This window comes from Amblyraja radiata, chromosome 12 (genome assembly GCF_010909765.2).
Source record: "Amblyraja radiata isolate CabotCenter1 chromosome 12, sAmbRad1.1.pri, whole genome shotgun sequence".
Classification (NCBI taxonomy): Eukaryota; Metazoa; Chordata; class Chondrichthyes; order Rajiformes; family Rajidae; genus Amblyraja; species Amblyraja radiata.
This window is the reverse complement of record NC_045967.1, coordinates 50,482,307-50,508,047: the sequence shown is the minus strand read 5'-3', so window position 1 is coordinate 50,508,047 and position 25,741 is coordinate 50,482,307. Positions and strand designations below refer to the sequence as shown.

Genomic DNA, 25,741 nt, shown 5'->3' with positions numbered 1-25,741 from the left:
TGGATGTGTATGTTAAAATGGATTTTATGTGTTCTGTTGCTTTTTATTCGTATGACTATGATAAATCAAATTCCTCGTATATGTTGCAAAACATACTTGGCTAATAAAGTATGATTATGATTATTAAATAGCTGAAAGTGAGGAAACGCCCTGTTGCTAAAATTCCAGATTGAGCGTGGAATTGAGACAAGGTCCATGAATTGGTCCTTTTAAGTGAACCGATTAAAAATATATTTTGCCTAATTAAGCCATGGAACTTCTTCAAACTATTGGCATCATGCAAATAATTTAATTGCCCTTCTTGAAACAAGGTGGGGGAGGTGGATTCTGCTCAACCTTTTAACCAGATAAGATTACATTGTTGAATCTTACCTTGGTTTTGAGAGGCTGTCTTCTCAACACCTTTTCCCACAGTCTAGAACTAAAAGGCACCAGCTGAGCAGTTCTACAGTGCAGGAGGGAGGCGAGAGAATATACTATCAAAACTAAGTACCTCCAGTCATCGTCTTTTTTTTTAACGTCATAATTACAAAACCATGCAAGTTGAACCAAGAAAAGTTCATATAGAAGGCTTACCATGGGCAAATGTTAATCACTATTCATTACCCTTGCTTCAAGTCAACGAAGATCTCAATCGAAATAACAAAACTCAAGAGCAAAAGTGATAACATTTCACAGAGGAATTTTGGTGTTTTAAAAAAAATAGTACCTGATAAAACTTAAATTTGAAGCCCAAGATGTGACATAGAGTCTGCAACTCGCACATGCACATATAGGACTCTATCAAAGGTACAAAAAAGTCATCGTGATCGGGCCTACATTCGTAAACTTCCAGGATAATATCCAAAACTCGGTTTGGATCCAGGTTGAAGCAACCTTCAAAACAAAAACAAATCTCATTAATTTAACAAAAGCTTCATATAACGTTGTTACTTATTAACGCTCGGCAGAATTTGCTTTCAAATCAATATGGTGATAATACAAAATAATTTCAGTTACTCAACACAAAACGTTCCAGATCTGCTCATGGGCAAAGCCAAAAATTAAAACTGAAGCTACTCGACTCAATCACATCTTCCAACATTAACTTGCGACTTCACTCCAAGTGAGCCAGTTACTATGGGGCGAGGAAAGTTATCTAAACCTTAACAGTAAGGCTATTAGTATCAGAATATATTTTACCGTAACAGAATAATTTATGAATCTTAGTGACTGCAGTGGGGCTCATTTTTCAAAATATATTTTAGATTAATAATATTAGAAACAAAATAACTATCTGCCATATTATCTGGCAAATCCTCAATTATTCTTCTTCACAATAATAGACATACACGTTCTCAGATAATTATAGATGTCAAACTTTAGGTATTAAATATATAGTGCTTCCATCTCTGCAGCGAAAACTAAAATAAATTTAATCCACGTCGAAAATGCAATGGGTTGCATGTCAAATAATCATGAGCAACATCACATTTAGCCACCAATGTCTATGCTGTATTTTTGTCACAGTACATTACCGATAAGTGATTTGATGTTTTCTAGTATTAGGTCACTTGTGAGGTTTCCAGATAAGTCTTGGCCAAGCTCAGTAAAAAGCTTTCCATAACCTTCATTTTCTTCTCGTAACAAATTAAATTTCTGCTGCTTATAACTACGAATGAAAGATTGCATGAATGAATTATCTTAAAGTTGCTTATGTTGTCATAGGCATTTTCCTTAATTTACAATTGTACATGCATACACAGATCACTACCTACTTGTGTGTGACATTGCTGTATTTAATCTGCAATTGGTTGGTGAATGGTGCACAGTCAGACTCTGTTATTACCCTCCCCGTTCTATGGAAAAACATTTCAATTTTATCTAGTACTAGCACATCCTTAAAATGAACTCAAGTTAAAAACACAGCATATGGGAGAGAAGAGGGAAACCATTTTTCACACTGACAATGCACCAGGATACTTCAAGTCATACATTATTACACATGAACATTAATCACTTTCATTGACACAAATTATACATAAATTGTAAACTTAAGCAAGTATTCTGTTCTTCCTTATGCAATAGGCAAGCATGCAATATTACATGACAAACCAGTACTGAGATTTCAATCTTTCACAATGTGTACAACACATTAGAAGAGCATTTCCCCCCCAGATTTTCCCCCCTTTCTCCAAAATCGTCATGGATAAAATCGCCAGAATAAGCCGCAAGATAATTTTACATTGCTCACCTTCAAACAAAAATTTAATATAAGATGATAATTTATTGCCAGAATCAAATGCACAAACTGTGTTGTGAAGATTTTTTTCTGAAGAATTTACCTTCACTGTGAAACTTAGTTATAAATTCTTAACAAGTTAGATGGTTGCAACTTCTGCAAGGTTTGGACTATCTTTCTTCGGAAAGTACTGGTTTAATTTTCATATTATATTATCTAGACTTAAACAATTTAGTTTTACTTCACTTATTGTGCATCTTTTATTATCACTAACTTGGTAGGTCGGGGGGAGTTCCCCCCGCCACGGGTACCAAGTAATCCCGTGCTACCTGCTCCATGTTCGGATAGTCGGTGACTAAACTGTCTCTCTCCATCTGGTTTGTCAGGTGAGGAGGGGGCTGTGGACCCCCAGCAGGACCAAACACAAGACCTGTCAAAGGGCGGATGAACTCCTAGCGAGCCAACGGCCATCCACACTTCAGTAGAAGTAGCGATCACTGTCGTATATAGCATTATAAGGAATGATGATAAAGCACACACACCAAAATCCTTTACTTCCAGCGGCGGAAGTCCGCAGGAACTGGAGGACAGAGATGTGTGGTGCATCCGTCACCGTTCCCATTGGAAACCAGCACCACTGCCTCGCTAATGTCTTCAACGATGATGGATGACTACTTCAACTGTTCAAAAACAAAATGTTGAGGTACCTACCCTATCCTTCCGATTCATCAAATGGAATTCGCCAATACCTGCAAAATTAATTTTTCTTAGGGCTGAAAGAATTACAAATACTACTTGGTGGTATTTGTAATTCTTGCGCAAATGAGTGCTTCCAAAAATATTGCAAACCAAGGTGCAGAATATGGATGGAACATGTCATTGAAGTTGGATGGTGAAGAGACAAGTAGCAATCCTACATAGGGTCAAGAAGCTACGTAGGATGACAAGGCACAGCTTTGAGGTAAATGCACATGTATCGAGTGGAGTAATACATAGCAGAGGCATGTTTGAAACTTGAATTAATTTTTACAAAGTCAGAGAAGGGACAAAGGGGTTCCAAGTCAAAATGGGGAGACACTGATGGCGAGGTGCAAGACAAAAGAATGTTCACTGTTATACAACACTACATCTAATGTACAGCAGGACGGGAACAAGGGTCTTTGAATAATTTGATGGCAGGGGAGGTAAAGGGAAATATATGAGCAGTGTGACAAACAATGTGGATAGGTAGATTATGGATTATAGAAATGCACACGCGAATGTACGTCATTCACAAGCCAATTGGAGCTACAATTTCATATTTACCTTTGTCTTTACCTTCTTATTTTCATATTTTTCTTTAAAAAGAAAAGGCACTACCATAGGGTATGTAAATAACCTCATGCACCACTAACTTAGTCATGACCAGTTAATATCCTAACTTCACTACTGTTAATATCTGCTTGCTAGATGCACATCAATTATTTGAACAAGGAATCCTCTGGTTCCTTTCAATTGCACTCAATATCCATCTCAATACTTAACATGAAGAACAGGTTACTTAACTCATCTCTTATCCAGCTAGTACAACACTAGCATATTGGAAATTGTATGCTATTTCACAGATCGTTAAAATAAAAATGTTTAAAAAAGCGCTTCAAATGTATTAACCAATGTAATAATGTATTACATTATTAACAATAACAATGTATATGACATTTTAAATGACTGTTTAATGATTTAATTAGTTACATTTCTTTGCTGCCTACTTCTGTCTAACTCTCTTAATTTATTTTAATACTTAAACATTTCCTTGTCCTAATGCAATATGTTCCAGACAAGAGAATTTATAATTGCAAAACATGACAATCTAATATAGTTGAGCAGTAAGAACTAAAAAACATCTGGAATCCCAAGCTTGTATTTCCACTTCAAGATGTTTTATAGTCAAATGTCCTGAAACGGAACAATTAAATTCTTACTTGCTGCAGCACAATATGTAAACATGAAGATCGACGCAAAACACTCAAGCAATTAGGCAGGTAAAGCTTTAAACTAATACCAGTTGCAGACTACTTGTTCTCAACATGACTGTGTCTTTCCGTATGCCTTTACATGATACAAATGCTGTATGGACACTGCACATTGCAAATGCCGCGGTAGCAGTATGAATTCATATTAAGAACAAGTTCACCGTTTGAAAATTCAAGAGAATCCAATCCCCGGTATTATAAGCACAGTTCAAATTGTTTCATTCCGACAGTAAAATGAAATCTTCAATAACTCACAATAGTTTGGTTTTGATCTTAACAGATTTCTGGTTGAACTGCTGAGATTGTTTTACAAGCCCAAGAGATTCTAATGTCTCTGGATCCAGGCGCTCCTTGAGAACTGTATCTGAAACCAAACACTGCAACAAAGAAAAAGGAATCAAGTTAGATTTTGGGACAAACTATCCACACAAGGCAATACGACATAGGTGAAACTCACGGCTTAAATGACCAATATATCAATTCATTCACAATGCAGACTAATATTGCAAAAACAAACCCTGTTCAATATCCATACCAATGCATCATGTATCCTCATCCATGGTATGGATCTTTCTCATCCATGGTATCCTTCCACCATGGCTGACAGGCTTCTCAACTGCATCTGTTCCACTGCTTGAAACTTTACTCTCAGCCCTGTACTTCCACCCAGATTTGGAAAAGGATTCCCTTGTCCTCCCATTGCAACTCACCAGCCTCTGCATGCAACAGGTGCTTGATAAACAACTTCAATTCCAAATCTGGGCAGAGGGCATAATGCAGATGGAATGCAATTGCCTCATCTGTAGGCTGTCACGCTCACCCACTCAAAATGACAGGAACTCAGTGTTCAGTACACCCTTCCCCATGGTGCAGCTCCCTGCCCAGCCCCACAACCAGCAAACTTCATTGCCTACTTTAAGACTGCCAGGTTGTCAAACAGATCCCGTCTCAGGACGAGTGATAAAAGTGTCAATGTATACCGCATAATTCCTATAATGCTGGTCAACTTGCTCCTCTGAGAATGCAAGATGTTCTGATGATGACTTCAGTGGAACAAACCACTGGGGGATAAGAGTTGGTCTGGGCATGATGTTCAGCAAAGACATTGTAGACCAAAGGGCCTGTTCTTGTGATGTCCTGTTCTATGTCTATGTTCTAAACCACATCAGTACACAATTAACCTCAAAAGACATCATTCCATATACGCCATTTCAAAGAAATGTCGCTCTTTAGTATTGCCATAGCCCTTGATCCTGCTCAATCTAATTAGCCAACAAATCAAATCTTATAATCCATTTCACACAGCAGTCAACACAAGGTAAACTCTTCACAGTTGTCTGTATGCCAATATTGTAATAAACCAGCACTCTTTGCTACTGCCACTAAATAGTGGTCTGTAAATCCTGCCAACAGTTCCACAACAGTTGGATCATGCAACCTATCGTATGGAGAAGATTGCACATGTTGAATCATTCAAAGGCTTCCTCAATTTTAATCCCACTGTGCCAAAGTGTTTATAATCTATTTAATGGTATCTAAAATATGACAAGAGCTCTGCCTGAGCCACGCATACTCAATAGCCGGGTCTGTAAAAGTAATCTAAATCTCCCTTTTTCCAGAGCACAATATTTTTCAATTCATCCAAAATTCCCAGCATATTATTTTTAACTCTTCCCCTCACTTTCTGAGTTTTACAACATTAGTCCATGTCAAATTTATCCTCAAAACCATTTTTTTTGGTATGGTTTAAGATTTTCAATGTTTTTTTACATTAACCTGAACCCAATCACTGCCTGAGACAATTTAAGTCTTGCGCCATTTTCTATTTATAAAATATTCCTTCGTTTATTTACTGAGATTTGAACAGCTCTATCTGCATATCTCCACATCAGGTACAGGCTTCTACATTCCAGAGTCATGATGCTAAATCAAGCTGATACCAGCCCTGGTAGATTTGTACTTAGTTACTGTCTATAGAATCTTCACTTACAAGGGCTTCATGAAGCCGATTACCACCAAGCAATGCAGTGCTGATCTCGAATGCCCTAAAACCCTTTGGTGAGCCTGGGGCATGGGCCTCACCCTCTGTTTAAAATTTTGAATAGTTTATAAACATTTCCAACATGGGTGGTAATTAAAATCTATTAAGATTGTTTAAACAATAAAATAATTAATCAAAGACATTTCAAACCTGCATGTTTTTCATTCCAGAGACGTGCAAGGTTAATTTGCAAATTTCTCCTAGAGCATAAGATGCGAAAGTGGGATAACACAGAACATAGTGTGTGGGTGATCGATGGTAGGTATGGACTCGGTAAGCCGAAGATCCTGTTTCTACACTGTAACACCAATCTCTAACATCAAGGAATACGTTGAGATAAAATTGAAAATAAAACCCATCTCCTCAGATTGATCAAGCCTGGCGTCTAAGGTATACAAAAATGCTGGAGAAACTCAGCGGGTGAGGCAGCATCCATGGAGCGAAGGAAATAAGCGACGTTTCGGGTCGAGACCCTTCTTCAGACAACATAAATTATTGTGTGAATAAGCCTGGAGTCTATATTCACATAACCAAGGTTTCCACTTGTGAAGTAAGTAAAGGGGTTATTCATTTACACAGTTCTGGAGAAAGTCACCTCTCCCAGCGCTGTTAGGTTCTGCCACTCAACTGCACATGGAGTCCACTAACAAAGCATGCTCCAGACATGGAGAGTCCATTGTAAATACAGGACTTCATTACCTGGGAACAGCTCAAAGTCGGCAGTTCCAAAGCAGCCACCATAATAACCTCACGTGCCTGTCATCTACGCGCCATGTTTTATGCCGTGATCAATTTTGCACAATCGGATGCGAATCAATATTCCTAACAAAATATGCCTTTTGCAGCTCAAGACATAATATTGTCCAATTTGATCACGTGATCCACGGCTTTGTACCGAAGAGCCTTCCATTTCCAAAAGCTACAATGAATCCTCAGCTCTGTCTTATCATTGGATCTCAACCTCAAATATAAACCATAATTTATGCAAGGAAAGTGTCAGGTTGATTGTTCCTTTTAAAAGGCAGATTCCTCTTTTGCAAACAAATAATTCGTAGAATAAGGCTACATCACCAGGAGCTTTGAAGTAAGCCATTATCAATGACGGAACAAGGAACCGCAAATGCTGGTTTACATAAAAAGACACCAAGTGCTGGAGTAACACAACGGGTCAGGCAGCATCTCTGTAGAACATGGATAGGTGATGTTGTCAAGAGGGGACCCTTCTTCAGACTGAAGTTGTTGATTAAATCAAACACAGGTGCAATGATCAACTCAAACCTGCCAGCTCCCCTTCAAATTTGAGACAAAAGGAACTGCAGAGCAAATCTTGAGCAAAACGACAAACTGCTGGAGGGACTTAGCAAGTCAGGCAGCATCTATAGAGGGAATGGACAGACAATGTCTTGTCTGAAGAAGGATCCCGATTCGAAATGTCACTTATCCATTCCCTACACAGTGGCTGCCTGGTCTGCTGAGTGACCCAGTCCCCGTTTTCCACTTCACCGTAACCTTTTTAATCCGATTGTTCTTCTGCACTTAATAAATCACACAAACTGAACATGAAATAAAAAACACAAACTGAACATTTGAACAACCGTGCCCTCTTGTGGTCTCATAATGTTACGCAGCTAATTGGAGTTCCTTCCTAAAGTTGTTCGGCACGGACTTGTCGGGCCGGGATGGCCTGTTTCCGTGCTGTAATTGTTATATGGTTATATGGTTAACTGATAAAAGACAGGGACACTGGCTGATAACACTCTGAAGGCTGTGTTATCTGTGATCTATCGTATCTCCACTTGCCACTCCAAAAATATATCGCTCTGTAAGATGGTGAAAGGCTAGATTAGCAACACGATGGCAAGGACAACAAAACATGTGAGATCATGGGGAAATGGAGAATTAAAATGTTTTTACCAAATTTTTGCATTATTTTAAAACTGGAAAAATAAATTGTGAAGCTGCTAGGAATCTGTGAATTCACTGCCAAAATCAAGTACACAAGCAAGGAAAAAAAAATCATAAGCTAAAAAAATGGACAAACTGATGTTAAGAACTCCAAGAGTTCATGGTCTGAAAGAATGGAGAATCCATGCATAGAAATATCAACTTTCAAAAAACTAGAGGTTGATTAGTCACCTTTTGGACGCTCTTGTCTCATTCCAATAACAAATGTGTGAGTTTTATGGCAAGTTTATTAGGTTGCATGTGAATAATTGAAACCCATCTTGAAACCTGGTAAATTTAATGTTCGGCTACTGTTTTCACAGAACTTTCTGTAGCACTTTCTAAAATAAACTGGTCATGCGGCATTCACACAAAAAAAACTTGTCTTCGCCACACATACAGTGGGTGATTTGTATCCAAATAATGGCAGGCTTTGCTCACACACAAATGGTTTTCAATAGTTCTGCTGATTGTACCGTTTCAAAGTCAGATTTGTTGTTGCATGGCAAGAGTGAGTAGTAGTATTTTGTTGTGACATATAAAATGGCCAAAGAGACTTTACATGAGCAAAAGTAATTGACAAAGAGACACATGAGAAGATTTATGAGGAAAACTATGTTTTAATATATTAAAGGAAGTAAAAGGAAGAAAAGGTGTGAAGCAAAGGAAATGATGTGGCACAATGGCGAATTTCAGCCAATTCAGTTAATTCTATTTGATGTGAAGAAATAGATGAGATGGGTGAAGATAGACAAAAAATACAGGAGTAACTCAGCGGGACATGTAGCACCTCAGGAGAGAAGGAAAGGGTGATGTTTTGGGTCGAGACCCTTCTTCAGACTGAAGTCAGGGAAGAGGGAGATGCACAGATAAGGAAGTGTAAGGTGTGAAAGCGAAACAAAGGGGATGGAGATCAAGGAGAATGTAGAATAGATCATTGTTAGCTGGGAGTAGGGAACAACAAAGCAAAGAGATAATATGCAGGGTTTCGGAGCAAAACGTTGCCTATTTCCTTCGCTCCATAGATGCTGCTGCACCCGCTGAGTTTCTCCAGCATTTTTGTGTACCAGATTAATATGCAGTCTGAGACAGTCAGACTGCTTGGAGGACTGGGAAGGGGGAGGGATGGAGATGGAGGAAAGCAAGGGTTACTTGAAGATAGAGAAGTCAATGTTCATACTGCTGGGGTGCAAGTTGCCCAAGCGAAATATGAGATGCTGTTCCTTCGATTTGTGCTGAGTCTCACTCTGACATTGGAGGAGGCCCAGAACAGAAAGGTCAGTGTTGGGAATGGGAGGGGGAGTTAAAGTGTTGAGCAACCGGGAGATCGGGTAGGTTTAGGCGGACTGAGCGGAGGTGTTCAGCAAAACGATCGCCGAGCCTGCACTTAGTCTCACCGATATATAGGAGTCCACACCTGGAACCGCACATATAGTAGATGAGGCTGGTGGAGGTACAAGTGAAGACTGGTCTGGGTCCTAACAACATGCGATTTATGATGCTGGAATGTGGCCTGGAACTCTTTTTTCCTTTGCAAAAATGTTCAAGGATGGCACAGCGGAAGAGTTGCTGCTTTACAGCGCCAAAGACCCAGGTTGAATCCTGACTACGGGTGCGTCTGTACGGAGTTTGTACGTTCTCCCCATGACCGTGTGGGTTTTCCCCGGGCGCTCCGGTTTCCTCCCACACTCCAAAGACATGCAGGTTTGTAGGTTAATTGGCTTCAGTAAAAATCATAAATTGTCCTGAGTGTGTGGGATAGTGCTGGTCAGCGCAGAGTCGGTGGCCCGAAGGGCTTGTTCCCACACTGTATCTTAAAACGAAACTAAATACAATAACTTATGGCACCTGACGAGTGGAGCTTTGATTGATATCAGGGATGCTCAGAATGGCAGTACTGGAGCAGCATGGTTATTTCAGGAATATGTAGGATTTCAGAGGATGAGGGGAAAAAAGCAAACAAAGACCCATGGAGGGATTTAAAAACAAGGTTAAGAATTTTTAAATTGCAGCACTGCGGAGCCAATGTCATTGAGCAAAATGGAAGTGAAGGATGTATGTGAACAAGCTTATCAAGAAAAAGGCAGCCAAATTTGGAATGGCATTGTTTCCAGTAGTTTGAATGTGAAAATTAGCCTGGCATGCTTCACCAGGACTGTTGAAAAGGTACAGAAGCATGAATGAGAACTGGTTGGCAGACAGGAAGCAAAGAGTAAGAATTAACGGGTCCTTTTCAGAATGACTAGTGAGATGCCACAAGGCTCAGTGCGAGGACCCCAGTTATTTACAATATATACTAGACCAAGTGCAGACCCGTTGGGTCTGTTCCCCCAACGTGCGGTTGTGGGGGGGGGAGGCGGCATGCAGCATCACACACACTAACTATCCCCACCCCCCGCACTCACGCTAATTACTAAGAGGAGATGGGGGGAGAGGAGCTGGGGGGGAGAGGAGAGGGGGGGGGGAGAGGAGAGGGTGGGGGGAGAGGAGAGGAGAGGGGGAGGAGAGGGGGGGGGGAGAGGAGAGGGGGGGGGGAGAAGGGAGAGGGGGGGGAGGGGAGAGGGAGGGAGGGGAGAGAGGGTGGAGGGGAGAGAGGAGGGGGGGAGGGGTGGAAGAGAGGGGGGAGGAGATGGGGGGGAGGGGAGAGGGGGGGAGAGGAGAGGGGAGGAGAGGAGGGGGGGGGGAGGAGAGGGGGGGGAGAGGAGAGGGGGGAGAGGAGAGGGGGAGAGGAGAGAGGGTGAGAGGAGAGGGGGGGAGAGGAGAGGGGGGGAGAGGAGAGGGGGAGAGGAGAGGGGGGGAGAGGAGAGGGGGGAGAGGAGGGGGGGAGAGAGGAGAGAGGGGGGAGAGGAAAGAAGGGGGGGGAGAGGAGAGGGGGGGGAGAGGAGGGGGGGGGGGGGGAGAGGAGAGGGGGGGAGAGAGAGTGCCTTTTTATTTCAACCCAAACCCCCCAAACAACCATTTGCAGGCAGTGCTTTTTTACTTTAACCATAATTTCATTTTCAAACCACATTAAGGGTACTTACTCACAGTTGTGTGGACATGTGTTCAGTGTTATTCACAGCTCAGAGAAACGTGACCCTCTGCCTTCCTCCAGCTTGCAGACTAATTGAGGCACACCACTTTCTGGTTTTATAGTCCATCCCCCCTGCCGCCAGCGGGGGCAGCAGAGAGAATGGGGAATTTTGTAAAATCATTAATATCTCTGTCATTTTTCATCGACGGGAAAAATCCTCGGCACACATGCGGCGGAGGGGGGCTCTGAGCGAGATGGCCAAAAATGACGGCCATAGGTGGCGGCGTTCTCTCGGAAATCGCAGCACAGATGGCCAAAACCGGTCAGGAACAGACTTTTAGTAATATAGATTAACGATTTAGACGAGGGAATTAAACGCAACATCTCCATGTTTGCCACCCAGCTTTGTGTCATCCGCAATGTGAGCTGTGATGAGGATGCTATAAGGCTGTAGGGTGCCTTGGATAGGTTGGGTGAGTGGGCAGGTGCATGGCAGATGCAGTATAATGTAGATAAATGTGAGGTTATCCACTTTGGTGGCAAGAACAAGAAGGCAGATTATTATCTGGATGGTGTCAGATTAGGAAAAGTGGAGGTGCAGCGAGACCTGGGTGTGCTTGTACTTTCTACATGGTGAAACCAAAATGTATAAAAATGGCCTTTAATAAAATCTGACAATGTGCACATTAACCACATGTGATTTTTTCTATTACAAATCTCAAATTGTGGAGTACAGGGGCAAATAAATAAATGATGGTTCTTTGTCCCAAACATTATGGAGGGCACTATGTGATGAAAGAATGGGTCAACTGGGCTGGTATTCACTGGAATTTAGAAGGATGATAGCGGCATCTTATAGAAAGATAAAACATTCTAAAAGGATTGAACAGGCTGGATACAGAAAAAATGTTCCCAATGTTGGGGGAGTCCAGAACTAGGGGTCACAGTTTAAGAATAATGGGTAGGCCATTTAGGACTGAGATGGGGAAAAACATTCTTCACCCAGAGAGTTGTGAATCTGTGAAATTCTCTGCCACGGAAGGCAGTGGAGGTCAATTCACTGGATGTTTTCAAGCGCGAGTTAGATTTAGCTGTTAGGCCTAAAGGATTCAAGGAATATGGGGGAAAAGCAGGAACAGGGTACTGATTTTAGATGATCAGCCATGATCATATTGAATGGCGTGCTGGCTCAAAGGACCGAATGGCCTACTCCTGCCCCTATTTTTCCATGTTTCTATGTTAAATTGCTAATTGTCAGTCAGGCCTTGGCAGATGCCAGTACAAGGGATTATCTGAAGAAAGGCACAAAGGACTGGAGTAATTTAGCTGGTCAGGCAGTATCTCTGGAGGAGAAGGACAGGTGATGTTTTGGGTCAGGACCCTTCTTCAGACTGAATGTAGACGGTGGGGGGGGGGGGGGGGGGGGGGTGAGAAGGATGATGTGCGAAGAGCTGGAGGCGAGAAAATACCAGAACCAATCAGTGCCAGCCACAACTGACCTCAGGCAGGGTGGTGCCTGGTGGGCCCATTATTGGCTCTGGAAGGTGTGATCTCAAGAGAGATACAAAGTGGAGAGGTGTGGAACTGGTTAAATGATTCTGGGGGGGGGGCAGTGTAGGCACATAAAATTAGAGAATTCAACATTCATATCACTGAGTTGTTAGAAACCTAACCAAAATATGAGGTGCTATTTCTCCAATTTGCGTGTGGCCTCACTCTGGCAATGGAGGAGGCCCAGGACAGAAAGGTCAGTATGGGAATGGGTAGGGGTATTAAAATGGTTGGCAACCAGGAGATCCAGCAGGCCTCGGTGCACCAAGCCCAAGTGTTCATTGAAATGGTGGCCGAGTTATAAATCATCCAAAATTTCGTTTGAGTCTCACTGGGGCTCAAATGACAATAAATTTGTATTGTATTGTATTGTAGGTGTGGTTGGATTGAAGTCAAAACAAATCTTTTCACTGTACCTCAGTACATGTGACAATAATCATTCTAACCGTAGAGTTTTTGGCAAAAGATTTGGAACTGGGCAGTCAACAATTCATTACTAGTATCCATAGTCAAGATGTGGTACTGAGAGCATGATGATAGAAATAATTGACAGAATTGAGTGTTTGAGCTACCACATGGGAACAAGAGGGATGTATGGCTCTGTGTACAATGGAAGTGGTGGAATATTGTTGAACAAGAAGTCCCAAAAATACACCCAGTTCTTGGGAAGTAAAGGAGGGGTACTTTGATGCCTGGTCTACTCCGACAGCGAATAGAGAGGATACGTTGCTGTCTCAATGGGGAAGAGATCAAATGTGTGGATGTAGTTGAACTCATGGGTTAGTTACAGAAATATTATGGTGACCCCCAGATCACAAAACCAAAACAATTGGAATTCACTTTGAATTGCATTTAAGTGAATTTATTCTGGGATGGATAGAAGAGAAAATGATTGATGGGAGAAACAGGAAAGAGAATGGGAAATCAATATATTGGGAGATACACTTTTCCAAAGATCAGCACAAGTGGAGGAGTTTCCATCCGAGATGGAATTTCAAGAGGATTGGATTGGAGAGATTCCCAAAGACTTTGAATTTGTTTGGTGCAACGGGCCTTTCGACACAATACACTTCTTACATTCTTGCCCATTCACTCAACTGAATGGTCAACTGTCTATTTCCCTCTTCATATCTTGTCTGATCCCGGGTTACGTCAATTGCTCTCCTTTGTTTGCCCAACTCTTTCCCTCCAATTTGATATGCACTCACCTTGTGTGAAGGCTCTTATTGAAAGACCATTGAAAACACAAATACAAAAAATCCACTGGTCCCCCTGATCCGTTCTACCAGTCGCAACCTCAAAAGAACTCAAAAAGATTGATCAAACATGATTTTCCTTTCATAAATCCATACTAACTCCGCTCAATTCTTTCAGATACAGCCCTTGCTGAAAATCATTCATCAGATAGGCTAGAAACTTGTTACAAAGTTGTAACCAGAACTATCTTGCCAATTCACTCTTATTTTTGCATCAAGTTAAGTTCTAAATTGAATCCCTCTGGAATGAGCTTTATTTTCCAGGGTAGGCATAGAAAATGTTCTTGGCCACAGCTGTGGCTTCCACAGCTTGGGTGTTAATTCCGCTTGTCTTTCCGCTGACTGTTTAGCACGCAACAAAATCTTTTCACTGTACACCTGGCGATAAACTAAACTCTCCCTTTCTGACACTGAAAGATCAAGTACCCAACTCCTCGCTGCCCCTACTGTGCAGCACAGTTGTGTTAGTGTTCCCCAATCAACGGGGTAAGTCAGGGTACCCCATAATGAAAGTAAATTTGACACAATTGATTTTCTAAGTTGGAAAAAAACGTATGAAAGATACTCACCAAACATGCTAAAACCAGTTGAGTAAAAAGATCTCTCTTATTTTTTTCTTCTATGCAACTTGTCTCAATATCTGAAATGAACATATAATAATAAATTTTATTTAATGGGCGCCTTTCAGACATCTCAAGGACACCTTACATAGTAATCGGAATATAACAAGTAATAAAGACATCACAGAGACACAAATTAAAAACAGAATTCAATCCAAAAACAGAAAATCAAAAACACAGTGTGAAGAGGGAGCAGCGGCAGCCAAAGCGCGCCAGCGTCCACTCTCTCTTCACGGCAGCCATCTTGGACACAGACCTATAGGACTACAATTAGACAAAACAATCTGTATGTAACATATGGTTAATCCTTGCTCTTAACTCAGAATGTATAAAATTGAAATTCATCAAAAACTGCAAAAAAGTTTGTTTTTCTCTCACCAAGAACACAGAAAACATCGGCCAAGATTGATGACATATCATCCCGCAGATCCTGTACAAAAACAAAAAGTGAAAAACTCTAATTATTAGACTTGTTGCAGGTTTACCTGTTGAAAAGTATTCTTCTACATGAAAGTTTCATGAGAAGGCAGGTGCTTTGACTCGTCTGGGAACTCCAAAGCCAAATTCTGCCAGGGCTAGAAAATTAATTTTAATAGTAAAATATTTGCGGTTATGTGTGAACTGAATACCACAAAGAGTTACTCAAAATTCCTTGAGATGAAATTAGTTCCTTGATATGAAACTATTCCTCGAGTTAAAACTAGGGGTTTGATCCCAACTACTGATGTGTCTTTATGGAGTTTTACGTTCTCCCTGTGACTGTGTGGGTTTACTCCAGGTGCTCCGGTTTCCTCATGCACTCCAAAGACGTACAGCTTTGGAAAATTGGAAATTGTCCCGAGTGTGTAGGATAGTGCTGGTGTGCGGGGATTGCTGGTCGGTGCGGAATCTGTGATCTCAAGAGCCTGTTTTCGTGCTTTATCTCTAAAATCTTGTTATAGCAATGCGTCCATAAACAGGGCAAATAATTCAAATGCTTTTTAAGATGTAGTGTTACCAATTTAAAGAAGCTAGTAATAAATAGATGGAACCAAAACCTAATTAATTATTCCCTTTATTCACGAGCCAAGTTTGACCAAATAAATATAAGATGCAAGATCACATGATAATTATAGGTTAACTAGGCTGAGGAACTCAGTCTTTCATTTCAAAATGCCCCGAGGTTACTCAATCTAGAATTCATTAGTTAGTAATTCCCAGGTTTCCTCTTCTGTTGCTCTATTTGGAACTCGTATCATGTTGATTCTTTTTCCTGAGCATTTTCTGAGATTAAACTTCAATCTGTCTTTTATTAAATTAAGCTATGTCTCTTTGCTCCATGTCAGTCTAAAATGGAGAAAATTCCATTAACACTTTCACTGGCACAGATTGATTGCATTTCTAAAGTTCAATTTCATATTTTTGATCGTTGACAGAAATCATGCTTTCAGATATCACTCCATGGTGTTTGCAAAGCAAAAATATCTTGATAATGGTATGTTCACTAAATTTCACTCAAAGACCAAGATCATATATTCATTTAATATATGGATAATGCAACATTTGCAATGAGGCATTTTAAAATTACACATGGCAAATATACATTCCCACCACAAGGATTACAGCAGCTTGCATGAAACCTGCTTCTTAATTTCATAAAACTTTCTCCTAGATTCTTAAGAAATCCCATCTGCACCTCATATAAGATAAGATAACCACTTGGCAGCATGGCTGTTTGTGATACTGCTACACTACATCAGTGACACAGTTACTGTACACTGTTGATGGCCCGACTAATCAAGTATTGTCTTTTCGCTGACTGGTCAGCACGCAACAAAAGATTTTCACTGCATCTCGGTACATGTGACAATAGACTATACTAAATGATAAAAAATGATTTTAAAAAAAACCTTTGGTACTGTTAACATGCACATTCTTCCTATGGATTTACTCTAACTGCTCCAGTTACTTCACGATTCCCAAGATATTCATAGGTTAATTGGCTACTGTACATGATCATTTGTGCAACTGAATGACAGGAGAATTGGTGGTGGTGGGAGGGGGGGGTTGAAGCCATTTGAGAGAAAAGGGAAATAAGTGAGCGTTGAGGTATGAAACTAAAAATACCAGCATACACAGCAAACAGCCAAATGTACGTCATGTGGAAAATATTAGATTTGGACTTTATATCTTCAGAAAATGTATATATCCATGGCATTTTGAAGCAAGGTGCAATAATTAAAAAGTATATATCTGGGCAATGGATAGTGATCCAATGAGTGGATGCAGAAAGGGTGTTTCCACTAGTGAGAGAGTCCAGGGCCAGAGGACAAAGCCTCAAAATTAGAGGCTGTTCCTTTAGGAAGGAGACAAAGAAGAATGTATTTACTCAGAGGGTGGTGAATATGTGGAATTCATTGCCACAGAAGGCTGGAGGCCAAGTCAATTGATATTTTTTAATGATGAGACAGATTCTTGATTAGTAATGGTGTCATGAGTTATGGAGAGAAGGCAGGAGAATGGGATTGCGAGGGTAAGATCGATAAGCCATGATTGAATGGTGGAGCAGGCTTGATGGGTTGAATGGTCTAATTCTGCCCCCATCACATGTAGAGTTGGGCCGTAGGACCTGTTTCCACACTGTATCACTCTTATGAACAATGACAGGATAATTCGAATCACTCATTTGTGCAGGTTTCCAAGGTTGAGACCCTGTATTCTATGAAGTCAACAGAGCAACTGTAATGCCACAAGAATCCCAATAATTTTGCATCATAATGTCTGATACACATTCATTAAGGGCCAAATACATACTTGCAGCCCAGCAATAAAACCTCACCAAAATCTCTTCATCTGTTTTAGAAGTGCAATATATTATAGCTTTTTATGTAGGGTTGGTTCAGCATTAAAACGTTGACACAAATATGTTGGAATCCAGTGCAAAAACATAAAGTGCTGGATAAACTCAGTGGGTCAGGCTGCATCTGCAGAGGGAATGGGCAGATGATGTTTGAGGTCAGGACTCTTCGTCAGACTGAGCTGAACCCAGATCTTCAGTTTGAATAATGGTCCCGACCCAAAAAAGCATTCCCTCCACAGTAACTGCCTGACGTGCTGATTTCTCCCAGCACTGTGTTTTACTTCAGCCTTTATTGAGTTGGTTGCAGTTGTCTTCATTCCAAAATGCAGGGCTTGAAGTTGGATACTGAGGTGTTCACATTTCACTGTGGTTATGTCTTTACACAAATGGTGTATTTTCCAGCATAGTTCTCCACAGGAATGAAATAGGAATGATTCTCAGCTTCAGAGAAAAATAGATTTTCCTTGACTATTTTCCAAATTTAAAAGGTGGTTACATGCAATGGAATATGGTTTAAAAGATTATTCTTGTCCATAAAAATAAAGATGAGAAGTACTTTCATACAAAACTTCTCTTACTCTCATCACAAAAAAAGCGCTTTCCTGCAAATAACTCATCTCATTGCCTACAGGATGAAAGAACAAATTTCCCTCCGGGTGCAATAATTATTATGTACGGTGACCTGCATTTTTTGTCACTTTATTCTCAGCAGAAGCATGTAGTTGCCAGTGAAGAGAGATGGTAATAATAGACTCTACATTCAAGGCCAAAAAAAGCATCCAAAATAAAAAACAGAGCACATAATTATGGCAGGGGAAGCATGGAGGGGTGAGAGTGAGGAAATGGCATGAACACGTCATCCAATAAAGTCACTGAGAGAATGATTCACAATTTATTACCAAAGAGAACTTGAAGTCAAGAAAATTGTGAGCAATTATTCCAAACTCAATTATTTTGCAAGTTTAGCAAAAAGGGTCATCTACATCCATGCCTTCATCTCCTCCCGACTGGACTATTGCAACTCACTTCTCCTTGGCATCAGCTCCACCAACATCAACCGACTCCAACTGGTCCAGAACGCAGCCGCCCGACTCATCACCCACACCAAATCCTGGCATCACATCACTCCTGTCCTCAAAAAACTTCACTGGCTTCCCATCTCCCACCGGATCACCTACAAAATCCTGGTCCTCACCTACAAAGCCCTCCACCATCTGGCCCCCACATATCTCATTGACCTCCTCTCCCCCTACCAACCCTCACGGTCCCTCAGATCCACATCAGCCGGTCTCCTCTCCATCCACAAGTCCAACCTCCGCAGTTTTGGGGACAGAGCCTTCTCCAGGGCAGCTCCCAGGCTCTGGAACTCCCTCCCCCAACTGATCCGCAATTCCGTGTCCCTCCCCATCTTCCAGTCCCGCCTCAAGACCCATCTCTTCACCTCTGCCTATCCTTAGCCCCACGTCCCCGTCCCTTTTCATCTGTGCATTAATTGCCTCATGCTGTGTTTTGTATTGAATTCTGTCTTTACTTTGTGTACTAGTCATGTCTCTACTATTTATTTCATTCCCCTTACATGTTTTTCCTATACATGCTCAATTTTTGTAAGGTGTCCTTGAGACTCTTGAAAGGCGCCCATAAATAAAATGTATTATTATTATATTACAGGACATGTGAATGTGTCAAAACAGTGTGGCCAAACATATGGCTAAGGGATCTACCGGCTATCAGCTCTGTACACATCAGGAAAGCACAGATAAATGTATTTCCAAGTTGTGTCAAAGATCAGATACTAGCACATCGGGACAACAGTTCAGTTGCTGGATTTAACACTGGATTTCGCAGCAGAGTGGTGATGCCCTGATGAAGGGATGAGGATGTACATTGCAACAAACACTCAGCCTTACATCTGGCAGAGCTGCCATAAAAAAGCTTGTGGGAAAAGATGAGCAAATTCACCCTGGCTCTTGTGGAGAAGTTTGACTTAACGGCTAAATATAAAATAGCTAAACTTAATAACAATGATCTCAGGTAAACCTTCCTGCAGAAGATGCAGAGAGACTGTCTAATTGTAGTTCGTTAGAAAAGCTCCTTGGAGGAAATAATATATTTTAAATAGGTCTTGCCTTTCGGAAGCAAGACTTGAATAATGTAATTAGCTGCTTTAAATATTTCACTTTAATGTTTTAAAAGCCAAATTCTACCAAGAAAATAATACTAATTTACAAATTACAAATTCCTGAACTCTATATTCAAAGCAAAATCAGGTTTTTAAAGATTGAATCACTTACCATCACATCACTCAGAGCACTGGCAGCTTGTTCTTGTCTTAGATTTCCTTTTATTACATGCCACGCCAACTCATACACAGCTTGTTGGATATCTGTTTTACAATTAAATTAAATTAATGTTAATAAAGGAATACGAAGAAAGAGCAAGATGATAAATTTGAATCTGCTCCAGATAGAATGGCACCGGAGCGTGGAGACACTTTACAGAGAAGGATCTGAATACCATCCGATACATTGCTCTCCTTTTTTACATCTCTTATCTATCTGTAAGTATAGAACTGTACTCTGCACTCTGTATCTTCTTCTTTATTCTGTCGATTGCACGAGATTGAACTGATTGTATCAATGTATGGTCCATCTGATCGGTTTGGATAGCATGCAAAACAAAGCTTTTCACTGCACCTCTATGTGTGACGATAATAAACAACCTAATTGACTCAAGTTTCAATGACTGAAGATATTCCCTTTGAATGCACACTGGATTGGAGAAGTTTCTGACCAAAATCAAATAGAATGCACTTTCAAGAAAATCTCTTCATGGGAACAGCGATACAATCAATCTTAATTCATCAGAACAGCTTTCTATTCTTCAGCCCATAAACATTTTGTTACAAATGTGGTTATACGTTCATTTCTCTGGAGTTGACGAGTTAAATTTCCAGAGGCTTTCTCTAATATCCCGTATAAACAAAACAAATCAACCATGGAAACTGCTGACAACTAAAAATGTTTTGGTAGATTCGTATTTTCTCATCTCACATTAAAGTCGATAAAATTACATGGGAGAAGAAAACCATCCATGAAAATTCTACATTTTCTGTTCAATTACCAGAGGCAGCCTGATGGCATCTGAAAACTAACAAAGTATCCAAACTCCAGCTGAAGCTTCAATTTCACATATTGAATTTTCCATCACAGCAAAAGGAATCTAAAGAAATGTTCGAAGCTGAAGAAGCACCAATACAGAAAAGAAACAGATTCTTCATTCATCTCTATTCATAAACCACTGAAATCTTGAGAAGCAAAAGAATGAATGGTTATGAGCTGGTTATGACCAGTGATTTTCTTTTCTGTTTGGTTATTTCTTGTTTGTGGACTGTTCAACAGGTTTTGGGTCCATTTGTTCCCATTATTTTGTTTTTCCATGAAAATGTATAGAAAATAAGAGGGGGTAGGACCAGAAAAGTTTTCGAACTTCTTCTTACCCCTTTTGAACATGAACAATGTTATTTGTATTATTTGAGTTACTTATTTGTTTGTTTTCCTTTGTGTTTTATTTTCTTTTTTTTATTGCTTACAAGTTTATTTGTGTTTGTATTTTTTTTAACATGTTCAATAAATTAATAAAGTAAGTAAGTAAGTAAATAGAACAAAATTCACAAATGGGGAAATGCTTTTGTGAACAGAAAACCGAGAGGACTTATGATAAAGAGTATGAATAAAGAGGAAGAAGCTGGAACTTTATTGCCTTCCATCACAGTGAGGAATGGGGAATCCACTGTGATGGATGTTTATGTTAACTTTTATTTTACATGGTTGTGTGTCTTGTTGCTTTTCACTTAGTATGGCTGCATGGTAACTCAATTTTCACTGTACCTTAACTGGTATATGTGACAATAAACTGACCTTGAAACTATTCTTAACATATGCAAAGACAGGAAATGATGTTGATGATAAGGTTTAAGAGGATGATGTCAATGTGTCAAGTTGAGGTTATTGCCATGTGCACAAGTAGTGAGCTACATGTGCAATTACAATTTTGATTGCAGCAATATTACAAGCACAAATACAGACAACACATGAAAACATTATACATAAATGACAAATTCTGCAAGACAGTGGAAAAAAGACTGCAAGATTCATAACCAACCATGTATTTTCTTCAAACTTGGATGTTTGAGTCGAGCAGATTTCGATGTTGTAATCAGTGCCTATGCTTGTGCAAGTATCTTAGATAAGAGTGTAATTCACATCAAGGAAGCAAAGAAGAATTTCATTCTTGTAATTATTGTGATGCATCACTGCTCTCCTCAAAATGACAAACACCTAATACAGCAGCTGCTTTGATGGATTTGATGCCTTCTCATACAACTTTACAAACAGGTGGCGTAGCAGTAGAGCTACGGCCTGACAGCACCAGAGACCCCGGTTCGATCCTGACTACGGGCGGTGTCTGTATAGTTTGTACGTTCTCCCTGTGACCTGTGCGGGTTTACTCCGAGATCTTTGGTTTCCTCCCACACTCCAAACATGCACAGGTTTGTAGGTTAATTGGATTGGTAAAATTGTAAACTGTCCCTAGTGCGTGTAGGATAGTGTTAGTGTGCGGGGATCGATGGTCGGCATGGACACGGTGAGCCAAAGGGCCTGTCTCCGCGCTGTATCGCTAAACTAAAATAAACCCGAAGAAGTGTTCAATTGGCCACAAAATTCTTCTTCACCGAGAAACAAAAGAAGGAAAAATCATCCTGGTTTTTAGAGTTTAGAGATCCAACATGAAAATAAGGCCTTTCGCTATTGATCACCCAGTCACAGTAGTTCTGTGTTATTCCACTTCCTCATCACACACCAGGGGCAATTTTAACATAGAAACATAAAAAATAGGTGCAGGAGGAGGCCATTCGGCCCTTCGAGCCAGCACCGCCATTCATTGTGATCATGGCTGATCGTCCCCTATCATTAACCCGTGCCTGCCTTCTCCCCATATCCCTCGACTCCACTAGCCCCTAGAGCTCTATCTAACTTTCTCTTAAATTCATCCAGTGACTTGGCCTCCACTGCCCTCTGTGGCAGGGAATTCCATAAATTCACAACTCTGGGTGAAAGAGTCTTAAATTACCTACACCTTTATTCTAAGACTGTGGCCTCTGGTTCTGGACTCGCCCAACATTGGGAACATTTTTCCTGCATCTAGCTTGTCCAGTCCTTTTATAATTTTACAAAGACAAATTAATCTGCAAATCTGCACATCTTTCGGATCTTGGAGGAAACCGGAGAACCTGGAAGAAACCCACGCAGACACAGTGAGAACGTGTATACTCCACACAGATAGCACACGAGGTCAGGATGGAACCCAGGACGCTGGCGCAGTGAGGCAGCGGCTCTACCAGCTGTGCCATTGTGCTGCCCTTTTACATTCAATGAAAACAAGAACTGCACTTCAAACTACTGCAAGGGCAATTAAATGAGTCACCCAACAGAAATAGAATTGTTTTAAAATCAACATTTTAAAGTTCAGATTCTACATCATGTCTTACATCCAACACAAAAACTTGAACAAAAACGATTGCTGTTACACAATGTGCAGCATATGATAAACATGGGCCTCTAAGTGGTTTTGAAACAAGGTCAAACGCAATTATTAGCCAAATAATTACATGATTCAGTTCACACTGTACACGGTACAATTGCTCTCTTTACATAAACACAATGAGAAACTCTTACCTTTAAATGTGACATCATTGTAACCTCGATTTTCACTGAGATTGCGGCATAATTGTACACTGCAAAATAAAATACTTGTCATGAATAGAATGACCCACCATTATTATATAAACACAATTACAATTATTTATAAACCAAGTTGAATTATTGCTGCAAGGCATACTTTTCATTAAAATAATATGGATACTGCTAAATTGCAAAATATTTAACAACTCCAAAAGTATTGGGGCAAGCAAATTGTACCAATAATCCTGTAACTGATTTGATAATCATTTAAAATAACAAGCTTGACCAAATGGTGTTGTCAGAAAACAAGTGCCAATCATTTAGTGATAACATTACAGACTATTTTAGGAATTATTTTGATCAGCTTGTTTGTCCAAAAGGTTCCCTATCAACTGAAATGCATCCTTGTATTAGATTTAATACACAGACATGTCATCATATTTAGTGTGTTTCACTCCAGAAAAAATAATGGAAGCCGTCATTATAAAGTGATGTGTAAAACTGGCCAGAATGGTAGAGATACCGGGTTCAATTGCAAGGCATCGCTCTATGGTGGCGCCGTACGATGGCAGCCTCGCCAACGTTCTGTCTCGTCCTTTTCTTCTTTAGATTTTTTAGTATAGTTAAATGTATGTTTTAATGTATCTTTAGTTTAGTATCATGTGAGGGGGTGGGGGAAACTTCCTCGACGGAGAAGCAACTTAATCTCCTTCCTCGACGGAGAAGCAACTTTTCCATATCGTATCTCCGTCCGCACTGTGGCCTAACATCGAGGAGCTGGCGGCCTCTTGCTGGGGATTGACTTCGGGAGCTCCAACCGTGTGAGCCTGCGGACTTTAACATTGTGGAGCTTGCAATCCCTTGGTTAGGGACAGACTTGGGGAGCTCCAAGCCGCAGGAGCTTCGCCCGCCCCGATCGCGGGATCTCCGATCGCCCCGACGCGGGTGGGAAGAAGATAATACGTTATTGCCTTCCATCACAGTGCATTGTGGTGGATGTTTATGTTCATTTTTATGTGGTTGTGTGTCTTGTTGCTTTTTTGGTACGACTGTATGGCAAATCAAATTCTTTGTATGTTTTTACATATTTGGCTGATATATTAATTACAATACAATACATGCAGGCTTCTGCATTACATGGGCTTGCGTTCCAAGGAAACTGACCACATTGCCCACATCATCTACACATTTGTCAAGGAATGACTTTGAAGGGTCTCGACCTGAAACGTCACCTATTCCTTCGCTCTATAGATGCTGCTGCACCCGCTGAGTTTCTTCAGCATTTTTGTCTACCTTCTGCAGTTCTTTCTTAAACATGTTGATTGATTTACTACTTTTCAAACATGAATTTTCATGTTCATCAGACTTCAGAGCAGAATGAGACCACTCAGCCCATCGAATCTGCTCCGCCATTCGATCATAACTGATCCATTATTCACTCTCAACTACATTCTCCTGCCTACTCCCTGTAACCTTTGATGCCCTTACTTGTTTTCTTCAGTATCTCAAATATCTGGATAATGCTTTGCGGATTCTGCAGAGGTGAATTTCTGTAACCTGAACGGCCACAATATGGAGCGGAGTGCCTGCAATTAAGCTGCAGAAATGAGATAAAAATCTGAGGGAAGTAATGTAATCGACGAGGCTGCTTCAAATATATTCTAGGATTTGTTTTAATTAAAAAGAGCATATAAAGTCAAGAAGATAATGAAATATTATCATCTATGGAGAATACAGTCTCATCAATAGGCAACATTGCTTAGTAAAAAAAACACCCAAGCAAGCCAATCCAGAAATCCTGCTGGTGACACATGCTGACATGTTATTGTACGCAAAAAAAATTGTACAGGAATTCCAAACATCAGCGACCGGAAGAAAGAAACCTTGAAAGGCTATTACTGTCTGAAGACCAAGTGCTAAAAAAAATGTTACCGCCGTTGTATTCAATGTTGCCTTTTAAAATTCAATGTTGCCTATTGAATTTTTTTTTAAACTTGCCAAGAGGTTAAACAAGCTGGCGCAAAAGCAGATCAAAGGTTTCATTGAAATCATCCAGCTCAGTGTTTTCATTTAACAAAGAAACACGGTGAGAAGAAACTCAAAGAAATTAATTGAAAAATAGGTGTCGTTGAGAGACCATGCATCAATCAAATGCAATTTTATCCATTTCAACTTTTATGGGAATTACATGGGAATAACATGTTGAACTCTTTATTCCTTCATGGGATGTGGATCTACAGCAATACTGACATTTATTTTCCATTGATAATTGCCCTCAACAGAAACAGTAATGGATCGACTAGGTTGAAAAATACAACTGTTCAGAAGGACTAGGGTAGGGTGTTCTTGTACAGGTAGCTCTGCAATAACAAAATTGTGCTCATAAGAAAATTTATATTATAGAATATCGCAATATAATAATAAATGTATTAATAGGCAAAAGGGGGGGGGGGGGAGATAGGGGCTTGAAAGTTTCAGACTGGCAATAAAAGTTAATTTTCCT

At 40.4% G+C, this 25,741-nt stretch overlaps 1 protein-coding gene across 5 annotated transcripts in view; it reads right to left on the bottom strand.

Moving 5' to 3' along the window:
- Positions 1-25,741, bottom strand: part of thoc2 (THO complex 2) — a 101,526-nt gene that overhangs the window by 63,456 nt on the left and 12,329 nt on the right. For 3 of the 5 annotated variants that reach the window (XM_033030745.1, XM_033030746.1, XM_033030748.1), the window contains exons 2-9: positions 23,233-23,291; positions 19,789-19,880; positions 15,037-15,088; positions 14,608-14,678; positions 4,489-4,610; positions 1,758-1,838; positions 1,518-1,651; positions 710-876 (exon numbers count right to left, since the gene is read on the bottom strand). In XM_033030745.1, the coding sequence (XP_032886636.1) occupies positions 710-876; positions 1,518-1,651; positions 1,758-1,838; positions 4,489-4,610; positions 14,608-14,678; positions 15,037-15,088; positions 19,789-19,880; positions 23,233-23,291 (778 nt within the window). The remainder of the gene's footprint in view (positions 1-709; positions 877-1,517; positions 1,652-1,757; positions 1,839-4,488; positions 4,611-14,607; positions 14,679-15,036; positions 15,089-19,788; positions 19,881-23,232; positions 23,292-25,741) is intronic. The other 2 variants (XM_033030750.1, XM_033030749.1) reach the window with 1 other exon arrangement.